Source organism: Colias croceus, chromosome 22, assembly GCF_905220415.1.
Source record: "Colias croceus chromosome 22, ilColCroc2.1".
NCBI classification, from domain to species: domain Eukaryota; kingdom Metazoa; phylum Arthropoda; class Insecta; order Lepidoptera; family Pieridae; genus Colias; species Colias croceus.
The window spans coordinates 8,674,266-8,692,485 of record NC_059558.1 but is presented as its reverse complement, the minus strand read 5'-3'; the positions used below and the strand labels follow the sequence as shown (position 1 = coordinate 8,692,485).

Below are 18,220 nucleotides of genomic sequence, written 5' to 3'. Positions count from 1 at the left end.
TTATTTGAAGTCGGTTAATGAATGAATTTAATGAATGAAATTGATGAATTTAATGAAATGAATGAAATTTATGAAGTGAATGAAATTAAATGAATGTATGTATAAATGTCGCCAGGCTACCTGTTCTGGAGCGACTGGGAGCAGAGCGCGCCGCGCATCGAGCGCGCGTCGCTGGCGGGGCGCGCGCGCGTGCGCGTGGTGCGCGTGGACGCGCTGGCGGCCGGCGCCTGGCCCAACGGCATCGCGCTCGACCACCGCGCCGAGCGCCTCTACTGGATCGACGCCAGGTATGTGCGGCTATAAATTGGTTTCAATATTTGCATTCTGCCTATGGACGATTCAAAAGCGCTTCTGAAAGAAGTATAGGGTAAGTAAATGTTCTGGTTATGATTATATGGCAATTTTTCCATTATCTTACATCATTCATGGTAACATTAGTACATCATTCTGTAAACTTTACAGATCGGACTCGATCCACACGACCACGTACTCGGGCTCGGACCACCGCGAGGTGCTGCGCGGGCACGCGGCGCTGGCGCACCCGTTCGCCATCACGGTGTTCGAGGGCCACGTGTACTGGACCGACTGGCGCAGCAACAGCGTCGTGCGCGCCAACAAGTGGAACGGCTCCGACGTCACTGTTGTGCAGCGCACGCTTACGCAACCCTTCGATCTTAAAGTACGTGTGATTTGAATACTCTACCGAAGCTAAAATCATGAATATAAATGATTGTGTAGTCGGTTATGATCATCTAATGATTACTATCAACAAGATCATCAAGCGACATCGGCGACTTCTACTCCACGGTGACGATCATGGCTATAAAATATGAATGAAATGGAATATGTTGTTTACAGGTGATCCACCCGAGCCGGCAGCCGCCGAGCGAGTTCAACCCGTGCGGGATCAACAACGGCAACTGCTCGCACCTGTGCCTCATCGACACTCCCACCGAGCGGGTGTGCGCCTGTCCGCACCTCATGAAGCTCACTGCCGATAACCAGACTTGTGAAGGTATACAAGTGTACATTTTATTATGAACTGCTAGTATTTATACAAAGTATTACTTATTATATTGTAAAGTATACGTGTAAAGTTTATGAGAATATTTTCAGAATTTTCAGGATAAATTGTCAAGGTTGCCTCTGTTCGTTTACTGCGTTTATTTGAATTTAAATGGTAAACTGACAAGTTTTGGTTAACAGCTTGATGAATGAACATTTTATATAATATGTTAACGGAAATGTATGTAATCCGTCATTGTATAAAATTCCTAGGAAATGTGTGTAATTCCTAAAATCGCACTGAAATGTGTGAAATAAATTATTTTATATACATTTCCTAGGAAATCTATAATATGTATATTTCCTAAATAGCAATGGGAAATGTAAAACGTCTAAGATATTGGGTGGTACGCGGGACGAGGGGGTGTGTATGTCCCAGTCGGATTGTATAATCCACCATGTTACAAACGGCCGGCATTTTGTAATATGCCGATTTTTGGTTTGGATAAGGGGATGGGTTAGGTTAGGTTCGTGTTTTATAAAAACTACACAGAAATAGGAGCCCCACGTAGTGGGGCTCCGTCGGCTCGTGACTGTCTTTATATCGGCATATTGCAAAATGCCGGCCGTTTGTAATACGGCGGATTATACAATTCGACTGCGACATGAACACGGGGACAGCGGGACGAGGGGACTGATTACTTACCAAATGAAAATTTAACGAACGTGTTTTATTACAGAAATCATTTAGTTTATACATTTCCTAATACGATATTGGAATTATATACAATTCCGAGGAAGATTATACATTTCCTAGGATATCTATGCATTAAATAGTTTATTAAACAATATTTTATACATTTCCTAAATGGTGTCGGAACTGTACACATTTCCTAGGATTTGTATACAATTGCTTGAATTAATACATTTCCGGTAAGATATACATTGACATGGACGCAATGTGGTTGTCGCGGTTGCAGCGGAGCAGCTGGTGCTGCTGGTGGGCGGGCTGGGCGCGGTGCGCGGGCTGGCGCTGCGCGGCGCGGCGCAGGTGGCGCCCACGCTGGCCGGCCCGCTGCTCACCACGCCCGCCGCGCTGCAGTGCTACGCGCCGCACCACGCCGTCTACTGGGCCGACACCGACGTCAGTATCCAATCATTTCACTTCTTACACGACTACCGCACTACCAGAATTACTTTAGCTTTTAAACTATAATGAAAGTTAGGTAAAATTTTATACACCTTTACTACGTGTTTCCTGCCAAAGTAACCACAACCCAGACTTGATAATCGCTAGTCGGTTTTATCTGTATCGGAGACATATACAGAGAAATTTTCAACTTTACTAAAGAAAGGAAAGTCTGGCCGTCATGGGCTTTTGATCTATAAATGTGAAATAAAATATTGAAATACTCGTTTCGAGTAAAATATGCAAATGATAAAATACATAACATAGAATATTGTGTGATAGCTTATAAGAACGCACGTGTGTGTGCAGACGAGCGAGATAAAGCGCACGGACGTGCGGGGCGGCGCGGTGGAGGTGGTGGCGGACAGCGGCGTGGCGGCGCCGCGCGCGCTGGCCGTGCAGCCCCGCGCGCGCCTGCTGTACCTGTGCGCGCGCGGGGCGCTGGCGGTGGCCGGCCTGCGCGGCGAGCGCCTCGCGCTGCTGCACGCCCCCCTCGACGTGTCCGCGCTCGCCGCGCACCCCGACTGGTACGCCCGCGCCCTTTCATCATTATATTCACTGTTCTACAGTAACAGTTCGTTCGAAACAACAAAAACAACATTTTATTTATTTTATGTTTAAATAACATATTTGAATGAATTTAAATCTGAATTTTATCAAAGACAATCTAATTATAGTTTAACCTTTTTCAAAATGCAACATATAATGTGGTGTGTACAATAACGTGTGTGCGGTACAGGGGCGACATCTTCTGGGCGGTGCGGCTGGGCGGCGTGGAGCGCATCGAGCGCGCGGCCGGGGACGGCAGCGGCCGCCGCACGCTGCTCGACTCCAACCGCGACGTGCACCTGGCCGGCGTCACCAGTGAGTTAACAGCTTTTATACTAACACTCATATGAATTTCAACCTATTTTGAAAAACTATAAAAAACTGCTACATTTTTGTAGCGGTTTTGCTACACCATTTTATTCATCTTTAAGCTTGGATCTATGTTTTAATTATTGTCAACATTTTAAATCAACACCAGTTCGAGACAAAATCTCAATTGTTCCACTGTTTGTTACAAAAATTAATGCAGATTGGAATTTGTTTCGTACAATTTTAATTATCTTTTAGGTATGACAATCGACACGGAAAATTCATTACTGTATTGGGTGAACACTGCATCAGCGAGTATTCAGTATATGGACCTTAAAACTGAAAAGGCTACGACGGTTAGTTTCTTAAATATATTTCTTTTAGTATTATTTATTGGAATAAAAAGAGAGGGCATTTTAAAACGATTTCAAAAAAAGGAAATCGCCGCCATTGTGCGCGCGCTTTGCGTGACGTCACATGACACGTCTAGTGGGTGTTTACCTTAGTGTTTACTATAGAGTGATGAATACAATGTCGTGTCAGATGACGTCACATTTCGTTCGACCTGTGGTGGCGCGTTTTGGAAGTTTGAATTTCGCTCCCTTATTTTCCACTTTTTGAATATTATTTTAGTCTTTTCATTATAATATATTACAATAATAAGTATTCGAGAAAAAATATTTTAGGCCATTTAAAATTTTATGCATATTCCCTATTATCTCGTTACTACTTTACTACTTATTGATAAAACGATTTTATTAATTCGAAATTATTAAAATTATCCAGTTTTTCATTCAGAAAACTGGATGAAAAAAGCAAATGACAGACTAGAATGGGGAAAACAGGAGGAGGCCTTTACCTCTTAAGAGGTCCTTAATTAAGTAATTAGATAAGCAATTCAACAAATTTTAATATTAATATACAAAATAAAGAAATTAAACTATGTATTATAACTGTTAAGGAAATAAAAGGCTTTTTTATTTTTATTTTATTTATTATTAAAATTATGAAATAACATATTGCGTATAAATGGAGAAAAATAACATATTGCATAGTTGGCGCTGGAGCTGGGCGCCCGACCCAGCGCGCTGGACGTGTTCGGCGGCGAGCTGCTGTGGGCGGACGGCGCCGCCAGCGCACTGCGCGCCTGCCACCAGCGCGACTGCAGCCAGCCCAGGGTCATCCGGAACAATACCGGTGCCGATATCTTGCTATATTTTTAGATTTGAGCATGGCAAGATAGCTGAATAACTCTTCCAATTTATGTTAATTCCAATCTAAAGCAAATCCGATTCTAATGTCAATTTTGCTGTCATGTGATTTTGTAATAGTCAACTTTTTTTATACAACTGCTTTGGTTATTATGAACTTTTATTTATTTTTTAATTGCCTTAATAATCGGCAAGCTATGTATTCGTTTAAAATGTTTATTTCGCTCGCAGTTATTTTCTAAAAGAATTGTATGTGTTTGGTTTTAGTTCTGTTTGATTTTAGATCCTTACTTTTATAAACTCCATCCACTCAGTTTTATAATATAGTCCATGTACTGCACAGAGGGCGTGATCTCGCTGCGCGTGTACGACGGGCGGCAGTCGAACAGCAGCGGCGGCGCGTGCGCACTGCGGGCGGGGCGCCAGCGCTGTGCGCACCTGTGCCTGCCCGCCGGCACCGCCCGCTACACGTGCCGCTGTGCGCTGGGCTACCGGCAGCATGACACCCAGTGCACACGTGAGATGATGTTTTGTTTTAACTGATTGAAAAACTAACCCGAACTTATAAGTTACGTCCATTGTGCATATATGAAAATTTATAATATGTTTTAGCATAATTGTGTTATAAATTGTTATATCAATGTCAAATTCATTTAATATAGTATAGCTAAAATAAAAATGTTATCGTATTTCACAGCAATCGAGCCAGCCCTGATTTACTCGTTGAGTTGGGAATTACGAGGTTTGGCTTTGGAGGGAGCTCAGTTACAAGACAAGGACGCTAAAGTTGCAGACGGTGGAGCGAGCAACGACGCTTTGCCGCCCTTACCGCAGATCTCTTGTGCGGCTGCAATAGACTATTACGCGAGTAAGAAAATTTCCACGTTTTAAATGACTTAATTATGATTTATACTATTGACGATCTTCAGTTTATACTTACTTATGAATTTGAAAAACAAAAGCACACAGTTTGCAATGGCGATAAAACACAATTTATACGTATTGTACTTTATTCGTGCTCATTCATAATAAATTGGAATAACTGTTTGACAGAGGAAGAATGGATATACTGGGCGGACCCGGAGGCGGGCGCGGTGTGGCGCGTGAAGCGGGACGGCAGCGAGCGGCAGCGCGTGGTGCAGCAAGCCAGCGCGGGCGGCGAGCCGGCGGGCGAGGCGGGTGGCGGGGCGGGGGGAGCGGGCGACGCGCTGGCCGCGCTGGCCGTGGACTGGCTCGCCGGCAACCTGTACTGGTCCGACCCGTCGCGCGCGCTGCTGCTCGTGGCGCGCCTCGACGGCTCGCACCGCTACGTGCTCAAGGACACGGATCCCTTCGCTGTCACTAGTAAGTGTTGTGAATTATACAGCTATACAGAGTGTAATCGTTAAGTGTGCACAGGCGATTTTTCCGTAAGTATTACAGATTCCGGGATTTCCGGGAATTTCCAGGATTTTCCAGGCATTTTCCACGCTTTCCTCAGATATTTCCCAGGGAATTTCCTGGGATCTTCCAGGCATTTTCCACGCTTTTCCCGGACATTTTCCGGGGATTTTCCAAGCATTTCCCAGGCATTTTCCGGATATTTTCCAAGCATTTCCCAGACATTTTCCGGACATTTCCCTTGCATTTTCCTGGCATTTTCCTGGCATTTCCGGGAATTTTCCTGACATTTCCCTGAAATTTTCCGGGGATTTTCCAGGCATTTTCACGCTTTTTCTGGACAGTTCCACGCATTTTCCGTAAATTTTCCAGATATTTCCCAGGCATTTTCCGGTTATTTCCCGGGAATTTCCCAGGCATATTCCGGGGATTTTCCAAGCATTTCCCAGGCATTTCCGGGCATTTCCCAGACATTTTTTGAGGATTTTCTAGGCATTTTCCACGCTTTTCCCGGACATTTTTACGCATTTTCCGTAAATTTTCCAGACATTTCCCAGGCATTTTCCGGTTATTTCCCAGGCATATTCCGGGGATTTTCCAAGCATTTCCCAGGCATATTCCGGATATTTTCCCCTAAACATTTTTACCCTAAACATTTCCAAAACTAAATATATGGTCTTCGCTCATAAGGTCAATCTACTACCACCTCCTACACTCGTAATATCAGCTCATACTTGTCCCCCAAATCACGTGAACTGTAACTGTCCTGTACTAGAGAGGACTGAAACTATAAAATACCTCGGTACCACTATCGACCAACTTTTATCTTTTAAACCCCACGTAGACACTAGTGTCCAGACTACGAAAATTGATTTATATTTTCAGAAGTCTTAGACATGTTGCTGACAGAGAGGTGATAAAAATTGTATATTTTGCACTTTGTAATTCACTGATAGATTATTGTGTTACATCTTGGGGCGGTTGTGCAAAGTCACACCTTATTGAAGTTGAAAGAGCTCAACGTGCCATACTTAAAGTGAGTGCTGGACTTCCATATCGTTACCCCACGTTAGAGCTCTATAGGATGTGGGGTGTGCTTTCGGTTAGACAAACATTCATACTTCACACCATTATGAAGCAACATTCAAAGCTGGTATTTGACCCCACTTTACTCAAGAATAAGCGCCATAATAACACAATTTGTTCATCTACCGCTTTTTCATCAACTCATTCACATAATTTCTTTTGCTTTATGGGACCCTTTCTTTATAATAAAATAAATAAGAAATTAAACATTTATCCCTTGAACAATTACAACTGCAAAAAGACAGTTTCTACTTTTTTAAAATCACTGGATTACCAACAAACCGAAGACCTTCTTAAAGACCACATTGAAAATTACTCTGGAATCTTTCTACTGCAATAATTTAAGAACACTTTATGTAAACTGATATAAACATATAATCACACCTACACATATGATTAATCACACAAACATATACACTTGCGCACACACTCACTCACACACACTCACACACACACCCACTCATGCGCGCACACACACTAGCATACTCACATTCATACCTTTAAGATTTGGTAGGATTTAAATTTAAATTAAAATTAAAATATATTTTTCTTTTCTTTTTTTTTTTGTATTAGTGTTTTTGAAGTAAAATTGTCTTCTGATAAGATTTGTATAACTTTATGCATTATTTAGGTACGTACACTTGTGTATTCTCGTATGATATCCGCGAGGGGGGCTGGTGACCTGTACCTCAGACTTCTATGTAGTCTATTTCAGGCACCAGTTTCTCACAACGTTATCTTCTACTATACATTGTGTAGTATTACTAAGTTTTTGTAACCTTTTAATGTTGTGAGAACCAAATAAAGACGATTTTATTATTTATTATTATTATTATTTTCCGGGCATTTCCCAGACATTTTCCTGGCATTTCCGGGAATTTTCCAGACATTTTCCACGCTTTTCCCGGACATTTTCACGCATTTTCCGGATATTTCCCAGGCATTTTCCGGATATTTTCCAGGCATTTTCCGGACATTTACCGGACATTTCCCTGGCATTTCCTGGCATTTACGTGAATTTTCCAGACATTTTCCACGCTTTTCCCGGACATTTTCCGGGCATTTCCCAGACATTTCCGGGAATTTTCCAGACATTTTCCACGCTTTTCCCGGACATTTTCACGCATTTTCCGGATATTTCCCAGGCATTTTCCGGATATTTCCAGGCATTTTCCAGGCATTTCCAGACATTTTCCACGCTTTTCCCTGGCATTTTCCTGGCATTCCCGGGAATTTTCCAGACATTTTCCACGCTTTTCCCGGACATTTTCACGCATTTTCCGGGGATTTTCCAGGGATTTTCCAAGCATTTCCCAGGCATTTCCCGGATATTTTCCAGGCATTTCCCAGATATTTTCCGGACATTTCCCTGGCATTTTCCAGGCATTTTCCGGGGATTTTCCAGGCATTTTCCACGCTTTTCCCGGACATTTTCACGCATTTTCCGGATATTTCCCAGGCATTTTCCGGATATTTTCCAGGCATTTCCCAGACATTTTCCGGACATTTTTCACGCTTTTCCCGGACATTTTCACGCATTTTCCGGGCATTTCCCAGACATTTTCCGGGGATTTTCCAGGCATTTTCCGGGGATTTTCCAGGCATTTTCCACGCTTTTCCCGGACATTTTCACGCATTTTCCGGATATTTTCCAGGCATTTCCCAGACATTTTCCGGACATTTTTCACGCTTTTTCCGGATATTTCCCAGGCATTTTCCGGGAATTTCCAGGATTTTCCAGGCATTTTCCACGCTTTTCCCGGACATTTTCATGCATTTTCCCGGATATTTTCCGGGAATTTTCCAGAAAAATAATAAAAGTAATAAAATCAATATCATGTTCTTCACCTTCGTCATTGTTTTCATCAATACCATCATCACCATTCTCATTGCTCCATTTTCAAGAATCAAGCCCTTCCAGACGCTATCAGAAGAAGAAAGAAGAAGAAAAATGTTTATTTGGCAAAATAGTGAGACACAATACAGTAAAAGCATAAAAAAGAATTACAAAAGAAATGAATAAACAATACAAAAACAAAAAATAAAACAATGTTAGATAAAAGTGCCCCCGTATCGCCAAAAAGGATCGAGTTCAGCATGTGCCAGGCATCACCGTCATCTTCATTACAATCCATTTGGGATGTTGTGCAGGAGGCTACCTCAGCTAAAGTTACTGCACCCGCCCCAGATGGAAGGTGCACACGTAAAACGTGGACCAAAGAAATGAACATTTTCATCATGCGCCACTATTTCATCCTTACAAACTTAAAATCAAACACAAGAACGTACCTGACACCATTACATGCACGTTTTACTGCGGAATAAACACCTGTAGGATTGTTAGGAAGTTCTTGTCAATTGACTAATTATAAGGTAACCATAGTTGTTCGGAGTGAACAATGACGAGGTTCAGGATCCCCTACCTCTGGCTTGCCTTTGTTGGCCGTCCAATGTGGAGCCGCTAGAGCTATATGCTCGGGGGTGGAAGTGTCTAATGGCGTAATAGCGGGGTGAAACCGGTGCCGCACCTCTCTACACCCCCAGCCGTTCAGCTGATGTTGCCCCCTTGTTGCCATTATCGGTAACCTTTTTAGGAGCCCATCGACCGAACTGGCGAGTCACCGTCTGCCATAATTTTCAATTTTTAATATTGAAAAGGCAGACGTCCATAGTCCCCATAGACCCAATATACCAGTCCATCTAACACCCCGTTCCATAACCCAGTTTTATTCATTTCCATTTTTCTGCAATAGTCCTACATTGGCCGCGGACTGCCCAGGGCTGTATATCTATAGTGCAGCCATGGGCAGGCTGCGGCTGGTGTCCCACAACACATTAAATTCTCTAAAGGGCCTCTGCGTGTTGGACCTGTGTCCCCACGTAAGCTTTCCAAAGGACCGGGTATCATCCTTACGGCGATACCCGTGTATTATGGAGAGAGACATAATAATAAAATGTCTGGAAAATGTCTGGAAAATATCCGGAAAATGCGTGGAAATGTCCGGGAAAAGCGTAGAAAATGCCAGGGAAATGCCTGGAAAATGCCTGGGAAATATCTGGAAAATATCCGAAAAATGCGTGAAAATGTCCGAGAAAAGCGTGGAAAACACCTGGAAAATCCCCGGAAAATGCCTGGGAAATTCCCGGAAATATCCAGAAAATGCGTGAAAATGTCCGGAAAAAGCGTGGAAAATGCCGAAAACAAAAAAAAGAAAAAGAAAGCTAAAATCTTTCATATTAAATGAATATGGGATATTCATATTTCATACTTAATGTATGGGAGGGTTGAAATATAATTTTTTTGATATTTCTCGATTTATTTTTAAACATTTATTACGGCCATTTTACTCATTAGGTTAAGTACTTTCGATATCAGTTTAAAGTTTTTTGTTATCTGTAATACTTACGGAAAAATCGCCTGTGCACACTTAACGATTACACCCTGTATATTAATATAAAAAAAGACGGGTTGCACTCCGGGAGTGCCGGCAGAAGTGAAAACTTGATTATTAACGTTCAGCATGTTTGATATTTTGGAATGGCATTCGTCTTACGCATGGAATATAAGGGCTAAAAAAAAAACAAAAAAAATCTGTCTTACGCTTTTTCGATCAGGCCACATGTCCTGACGCGAGTTTAAGATTTTATACCCAACGCCGCTAAAGAAGTTTTCACTTCAATAAACTATCGCCGTATACATATAATCAATTTTCACCCTATTTCAAAAAGAAAGAAGAAGATGAATTAATTTTCAATTCGAAATTTTATCGTTCCGGTTAAATTTAGTCTTTTTTGAAGGCGGACGTAGTCTTTTTTAAATAAATGTTTTACTAAATTATTTTTTCCTAGCTCTCGCGGTGGACCCGGTGGCTGGCTGGCTATTCATGTCGGGCGGCGGCTGGATACAACGCACGTGCCTCGACGCGTCCGAGCCGCAGCTGCTCTACAACGGCACCGCTGTGGCGCACATCGCGCTCGATACACAGGTTATAATTATTGCAAAATATAAAATATATCATTGAATAACATAAAAATCGGCATTTCATTGCCATAAAACCAAAATATCGAATTCATTTTAATATTTGTTTCAAAATAAGAGTTTTGGTTTGATTTGAAATAAATAGAAAATATTTTCTTTCTTCTACCCACATTTATATGATATTTATAGAGAGAGTGATTGGAAAGAGAGAGATGATATCTGATTTTCTTACGGACTTACAAGATCGCTATAATTTTTCAATAATTAAAAATGATTTACTCCTTTATACTAGGAAATAAATAAAAATATGCAATAGCTCAAAAATGACGTGACCCATGTTAATCCTACGCTGTTCGTTTGTGGGTCAGAACGAGATGGTGTACTGGGCGGAGGTGTGGGACGTGTCGGTGTGGGCGGTGGGGTACGCGGGCGGCGCGCGGCGCGAGCTGTGGCGCGGCGCGCCGCTGCACCACCCCGTCGCGCTGCGCGTGCGGGGCCGCACGCTCTATTGGCTAGACACGTTCGTTCGTTTCCTACATAAACATAACTTTATGAAATCATAATCTTAAATGATTTTTGTTCTAGTTCTTATTTTTTGTAGTATGTATATGGAAAAAATGAATGAATATTACAGTTTTTTAAGTTATCAGAAAACTAAAATTTTAAAGCGATGTATATATGTTAGAAAAAATAAATGCTTGAATTCAATAAAAAAAGTTTATTTCCTATTATCTTCTATGTAGTTAAATTCATAAATTATTATTAACAGAATGTTAGAGCGCGGCAGTATAGTGCAGGCGCCAATTTCGAACCTCACCGACTACAAGCTACTCGTAGATGGCGTGGGTGACAGCCTTAAGGATTTATTGGTAAGTGTTTTTTTCGAAATTCTTACTCTCTGCTCACTGATAATATTATATCGTCAATTAAACGTATTTATTGCCATTTTTTTCTTAGTTCCCTCATTTAATTATTATGTACTGAAAAACAGTCGAAGTTGAAATAGCATTGTTAACGTCAGATATGGTCGAGCGCGAACCAGACAGCTACCGGCACCAGGAGCGGGTGCGCGATGTCGGCGGGGTACGGCGGCTGCGCGGCGCTGTGCCTGCGCGGCGCCGCGCGGGCCCGCTGCGCCTGCCCGCACGGCGAGCTGGCGGCGGACGGGACCTCGTGCAAGCGTTAGTGTTATTGCGTCAAAGTTCATTCTCAATGTTGAAATGTGGAAGTGGCTCGTAGTTTATTTCCACATGTACACAAAAAATGTATTATAATATAAATGTATATGTCTAAATCAGTACAGACCTACATTCTAATCGGGAAAATAAAAGATATTTTTCATCCCACTCACTAAATGCACCGTATAACAAATATTTTTTTAAACTGAAATAGATATATTCTACTAAATTTATTGATGGTTAATTTTGTAGCATACGAATCATTCATAATGTATTCGAGGGTGACGAAGATCGACAGCATTCATATAGAAGACGAAAGTAACCTAAATTCGCCGTATCCACCAATTGAAAACATGTAAGTCATAGATATAAAACTATTAGTTCAGGATACATCGCCCATTTTTGCAAGTGACTACTATCAAGCTAATTTTCCGTTTGTAGCTTTATTTTGATGAGACGCCCAATAATTTCGTGTACGAAAGTCTCAATTGTGGTAGCTAACAGAGATAACAAGGATAAAAAATTTTGATTTGATGGTTCTCAAATATTTATTTCTAACTGAATTTTTTTTTGTTAAATCTCAAGATAATTACCTAAATTATTCGAAAAAATATTTGTCCTACAAAATCTATGGTTTGTTCAAAGAGTCCCCCTTTCCAAAGTGTATCGATAACGAGGTCATCATAAATGATTACGAACAAGCAGATTTTTTTGTTTTCACTTAGTTAATGTTTATATAATTCAACAGACATATTGTCCTACAAATTGCGTAATAAATATTTGAGAACCATCAAATCAAAAAAATTTATCCTTGTTATCTCTGTTAGCTTCCACAATCGAGAGTTTCGTACACGAAATTATTCGGTGTCTCATCAAAATAAAGCTTCAAACGGAAAATCAGCTTGATAGTAGTCACTTGCAAAAATGGGCGATGTATCCTGAACAATATACATCCTATATTAATTCTAATTGGTGCACGTGTACTAAATTTACTTTCTTATTCAGGACGCTGATGCGCAACGCGATTGCACTGGCCTACGAGTACGACACGCAGACACTGTTCTATTCGGACATCCAACGCGGCTCCATCAACTCCGTGCATTTCAACGGCTCCAATCATGAAGTTCTACTCGATAGTAAGCGCTCAATATTCAACTCTATCGTATACAGGGTGTAATGGTTAAAGTGTACACAGGAGTGTAACATTTTTGGATATTTCTCGTTTTATTTTTAAAAACTTATTATTGCCATTTTACTCAATAGGTCAAGTACTTTTGATATCAATATAAATATAATAAAAAGTTTTTTGATACCTGCCACAGTGCAATAGTTACGGAACAATCGCATGTGCACACTTAACGATTACACCTGATATAGTATAGTATATATATATATATATATATATATATAAATCTCGTGTCACAATGTTTGTCCTCAATGGACTCCTAAACCACTTAACCGATTATAATAAAATTCGCACACCATGTGCAGTTCGATCCAACTTGAGAGATAGGATAGTTTAAACATGTAGGCACCACGGGCGAAGCCGGGGCGGACCACTAGTATAGTATAAGGATTATGGCTTAAATCGTAACTGATGGTAAATATTATTTTGGATAGGCACTAATTATTATTATAAAAAAAAAGAACCATAAAAATGTTTACAACGATTTAGCTTATAGTACGGGAGCTAGCAACGTTTAAAAAAAAGTCATTTTAGTATAAGTAGTTGGGTTTTTGATATACTGTTTCTCTTGCTATTTCGGTTACAGTCCGGGCTGTCTGGCTGGCCGCAGTGGTTGCGTTTATTAGTGCGCATCTTATCTGCACAGGAAAATATCCCTAATTTAAAGTCATTTTTTAACGCGTAATTTTTAATCTATTGCCTTTAGATAGATCCATCAGACATAATTTTTTTTATTGCAAGACGTTTTTTTCGTTGTAAAATAGGTGCCATACGCAATTTTTATTTCAAAATAACTAAAATGTCATCGAAATAAGTGAAATTACATCAACATGAGTCCGCTTAAAAGGTAAGTAATAACTTTATTATTTATATTATATTATCCTTTTTTAATACTTATATTGAATAATTAGTAAACTAATATTTTTAATAGATGGTTTCATATTTATTACACTTTTGGGTATAAATATGAATTTGATGATATTTGTATTTTCTAGTGTTTGATTTTACGCGATTATTATACATTTTGAAATTAAAGACTTGGGAAAATAATACAATGAATAAATCGCGTTTAAAATCCGTTAAAAAGTCTTTAATTTCTTGATGATATTTGGTTTTTATCAAGTTTACATTAACGTCCTATTTGAGGTTCGTTGGGAAAAAGGAGGCGATATGGTAGATTGTTGCAAAAAAACTGTAAATAGTAAAATGAATATTATATATAGTATAAGTAACACAGTGATTACTTATCCTTCACTGGGACTCATGTTGATGGAATTTCACTTATTTCGATGATATTTTAATTATTTTGAAATAAAAATTGCGTCTGGCACCTATTTAACAACGAAAAACACGTCTTGCAATAAAAAATGTATGTCTAATGGATCTATCTAAAGGCAAACGATTAAAAATTACGCGTTAAAAAATGACTTTAAATTAAGAATATTTTCCTGTGCAGATAAGATGCGCACTAATAAACGCAACCACTGCGGCCAGCCAGACAGCCCGGACTGTAACCGAAATAGCAAGAGGAACAGCATATCAAAGAACCAACTATACTAAAATGCTCACTTGTCAACGTTGCTACCTCCTAGAATATTAATTGAAATATGATAAAAACCTAGAACAGCATCGTATTATCTTTTCTATTTGCGCAATGCATTGGTTTTAATTGGTAATTATTAATGTGTGAATTGATGTAATAATGTGCGTGTGTGTGCAGAGTGCGGCGCCGTAGAGGGCATGGTGTTCGCAGCGGCGACGCGCACGCTGTACTGGGCGTGCTCGTCGTGCGCGGCGCTGCGCGGGGCCGCGCTGGGCCCGCTGCGCGCCGCTCCGCCGCACCGCCGCGCCGCGCGAGTGCGCACCGTGCTGCAGCTGCGCGACGGAGACCGGCCCAGAGCACTCGACTTTGATCCTTGTGAACAGTGCGTTACTTTTTTTGCTATTGCAACTTAACATCATAATTACGAAAGTAACCGAGTTCATTTATCTATAGGTTTGTTTCTGTTTGTTATTCATAAATATAAAGCACTAAAATGATGGTAAAATTTTAAAAAACATGCCCCATACCTTGGCTTTCTTTTAGTCAAGAAAAAAAACTAAGTATATACATATGAAATAGAGAATAAAAGTAGTAATGGCTGCCACGGTGGTTGAAACGTGAAATCATTGCATCATATTAAATGGCTTGAGGAATTACTCAAATACAAATTGATTATAGCCGGATATACTACACGAACTGGAACGAGAAGCGGCCGTCGATCTCGCGCGTGCTGGAGAGCGGGCTCGGCGCGCAGGACATCGTGACCACGGAGGTGTCGATGCCCAACGCGCTGGCGCTGGAGCACGCCGCGCGCCTGCTCTACTGGGCCGACGCCAGGCTCGACAAGATCGAGCGCATGCGCTACGACGGGTCCCACAGACGGGTGTGTGCTATGCTTTTCTGTTATACATTTCATTTTTAAACATTTCAACTAGAGATTGCTACGGTCAGTCAGCCAACCATGATTGGTTGCTACCTTTGCTATATCTTTTAGGCAGATTTCCGCTTCTTTAAACCAAGTAAATATCTGTAAGTGTGAATGGTCGTTTGCACGCAGCTAGTGACGCGGTCGCGCACGGAGCACCCGTTCGCGCTGGCGGTGGGCGGCGGCTTCGTGTTCTGGACGGACTGGGCGGCGCACGGCGTGCTGCGCGCCGACCGGCGCGCGGGCGACGTGCGCGTGCTGCGCCGCGACGTGCCGCGCCCCTGCGCCATCGTGCGGGTCGCGCCCGACCACTACCAGTGTACGTCGCTCTTATACACAAACGACGGTTTATTAACAACCATTTATTCCTAGTCTCTTATCTAGTTTAGATATTTTTTATTTGTTTTACGTGTTTCTACAGCATATGGACATTTACAATTTATGAGATTAGTAATACTAAATTTAATAATTATGTAAAAAACGTATTAGTTCAGAGAGCCTATTACAGCATTAAGGAATATATGGAAGATAAAAACCCATGGAGGGTTGTCGCGTAAAAACCACAGGACAGTTCTTTGGCATATCTATACAAATATTATAAAGAGGAAAGGTTTGATTTTTTGTTTGTTTGTTTGTATGAATTGAATAGGCTCCGAAACTACTTGGCAGATTTGAAAAATTCTTTCACTGTTGGAAAGCTACATCATTTCTGAGTGACATAGGCTATATTTCATTTTCAAAAAAAATAGGCATCCTTACTAAAATTACGATAACGTAATCCAAGGTGTGAAAAAAATATCAAAAAACTACCTTACATCGCGTGCGCTGCGAAAACTGTTGATGATAGAACAAAATGATATACTACATTTTTTTAGAACACTCCATTGTCTACAAAAAATCAGCGGCAGCATATCTCTAACTATTACAGTCATGTCACAATAAGCGTTTTTTTATTGAAAAAAAGAAATTAAAATACCACCGCTACAAAAAGCTCTTTATTTGTACCTTGGTATTAACCCTTATCAAAATAAATGATGTATTATTTAATATTATATAATATTTTAATAGCCATAAATATTACACTGTTTTTAGCTTTGTTGATTCTACACGTTGGGAAATGTAATACTTATAATAAATGCGAAAGTTTGTGAGGATGGATGTACCTACTCACTCTTTCACGCAAATACTACTGAAGATTACATTGAAATTTAGTATACATATATAGAGGGTAACTTGGATAAACATATATGTATATCCCGGAAATCCCACAGGAACGGGAACTATGCGGGTTTTTTTAAACGCGGGCGAAGCCGCGGGCGGAATGCTAGTTATGATAATATATACGTACAGTTACTTACATATTTTGTAAAATTAAATTGTAATACTGAAATGATTTAAAAGAGCAACTATAGAGTTTCTTGCCGATTCTTCTCCATTGATACTGCTTTCCGAATCAGTGGTACTCAAACTCAAACTCAAACTCAAACTCAAACATTCATTTATTCAATTAGACTACTATTTAGTAGCACTTTCGAATCGTCATTACATAATTTTTAACATTTACCACCGATTCGGAAAGCAGTATCTATGGAGAAGAATCGGCAAGAAACTCCATAGTTGCTCTTTTAAAATCATGTCAATATTACATAATATGTAACTTAAATCTAACTACATAATATATCATAATATGTAACTTATGTCTAACTACATAATATATCATAATATGCCAAAGAACTGTCCTGTGGTTTTTACGCGACAACCCTCCATGGGTCTTTATCGTCCATATTTTCCAGAATACTGTAGTACGCTCTCTGAACTAGTACATTTTTTATATAAGTTTTAAATTTAGAACTACTAAACTCTTTAATATTGTGAGGAATTCTATTGTATAAGCGTATACCTTGACCCATAAATGAATTTTTAACTTTAGCTAATCGGAAAAATGGCATTTCAATTCTATTCCTGTTCCTTGTGCCATAATCGTGTCTATCTCCTACTCTTGTGTGTAAGTCGGCGTTTTTGTGTACATGCAAAATATTATTAAATATATACTGTGATGGTACAGTAAGGATACCAGTATTCTTAAAATGATCTCTTAGTGAGTCCCGAGCACGTAAATTATATATAGAGCGAATGGCTCTTTTCTGTAAGATAAATATAGTTTCTATATCTGCAGCCCTGCCCCATAGTAGAATTCCATAGGACATAATGCTATGAAAGTAGCTGAAATAAACCAATCTAGCCGTATCTTCATCGGTGAGATGCCTTATTTTTCGGACTCCATATGCAGCTGAACTGAGCTTACCTGCAGCGGTGTTGACATGGGCTCCCCACTGTAGTTTCTCGTCCAATGTTAACCCTAGAAATACAGTAGACTCAGTAGGATGCAATACCTCCCCGTTCAAGGTAATATCTCTGTTCAACTTTTTTACATTAGGAAGTAAAAATTCAACACAAGTGGTTTTTTTGGCATTTAATAATAAGTTATTGGCAGTAAACCATTCAGATATGTGTAAAAGAGCACTGTTCACTTCGTCAACATTTGAGTCATGCCTATCCACATTAAAAATTAATGAGGTATCATCTGCAAACAGAACTATTTCACACCTATCCTGCAAATAATAGGGAAGATCATTGATATATACCAAGAACAAGAAGGGACCTAAAATGGACCCCTGTG

The 18,220-nt window shown here is 40.3% G+C and overlaps 1 protein-coding gene across 1 annotated transcript in view; it reads left to right on the top strand.

Annotated features, from left to right (window-relative positions):
* The window catches only part of LOC123701877 (prolow-density lipoprotein receptor-related protein 1), a 102,296-nt gene that overhangs the window by 45,284 nt on the left and 38,792 nt on the right, over positions 1 to 18,220 (top strand). Inside the window, exons 31-50 of the mRNA XM_045649464.1 lie at positions 116 to 287; positions 463 to 679; positions 859 to 1,015; positions 1,986 to 2,149; positions 2,504 to 2,721; positions 2,934 to 3,058; positions 3,311 to 3,408; positions 4,108 to 4,249; positions 4,607 to 4,780; positions 4,961 to 5,131; positions 5,317 to 5,607; positions 10,579 to 10,715; positions 11,077 to 11,228; positions 11,478 to 11,577; positions 11,730 to 11,889; positions 12,139 to 12,241; positions 12,892 to 13,022; positions 14,793 to 14,997; positions 15,294 to 15,498; positions 15,673 to 15,859. Of these exons, the coding sequence (XP_045505420.1) occupies positions 116 to 287; positions 463 to 679; positions 859 to 1,015; positions 1,986 to 2,149; positions 2,504 to 2,721; positions 2,934 to 3,058; positions 3,311 to 3,408; positions 4,108 to 4,249; positions 4,607 to 4,780; positions 4,961 to 5,131; positions 5,317 to 5,607; positions 10,579 to 10,715; positions 11,077 to 11,228; positions 11,478 to 11,577; positions 11,730 to 11,889; positions 12,139 to 12,241; positions 12,892 to 13,022; positions 14,793 to 14,997; positions 15,294 to 15,498; positions 15,673 to 15,859 (3,309 nt within the window). The remainder of the gene's footprint in view (positions 1 to 115; positions 288 to 462; positions 680 to 858; positions 1,016 to 1,985; positions 2,150 to 2,503; positions 2,722 to 2,933; positions 3,059 to 3,310; positions 3,409 to 4,107; positions 4,250 to 4,606; positions 4,781 to 4,960; positions 5,132 to 5,316; positions 5,608 to 10,578; positions 10,716 to 11,076; positions 11,229 to 11,477; positions 11,578 to 11,729; positions 11,890 to 12,138; positions 12,242 to 12,891; positions 13,023 to 14,792; positions 14,998 to 15,293; positions 15,499 to 15,672; positions 15,860 to 18,220) is intronic.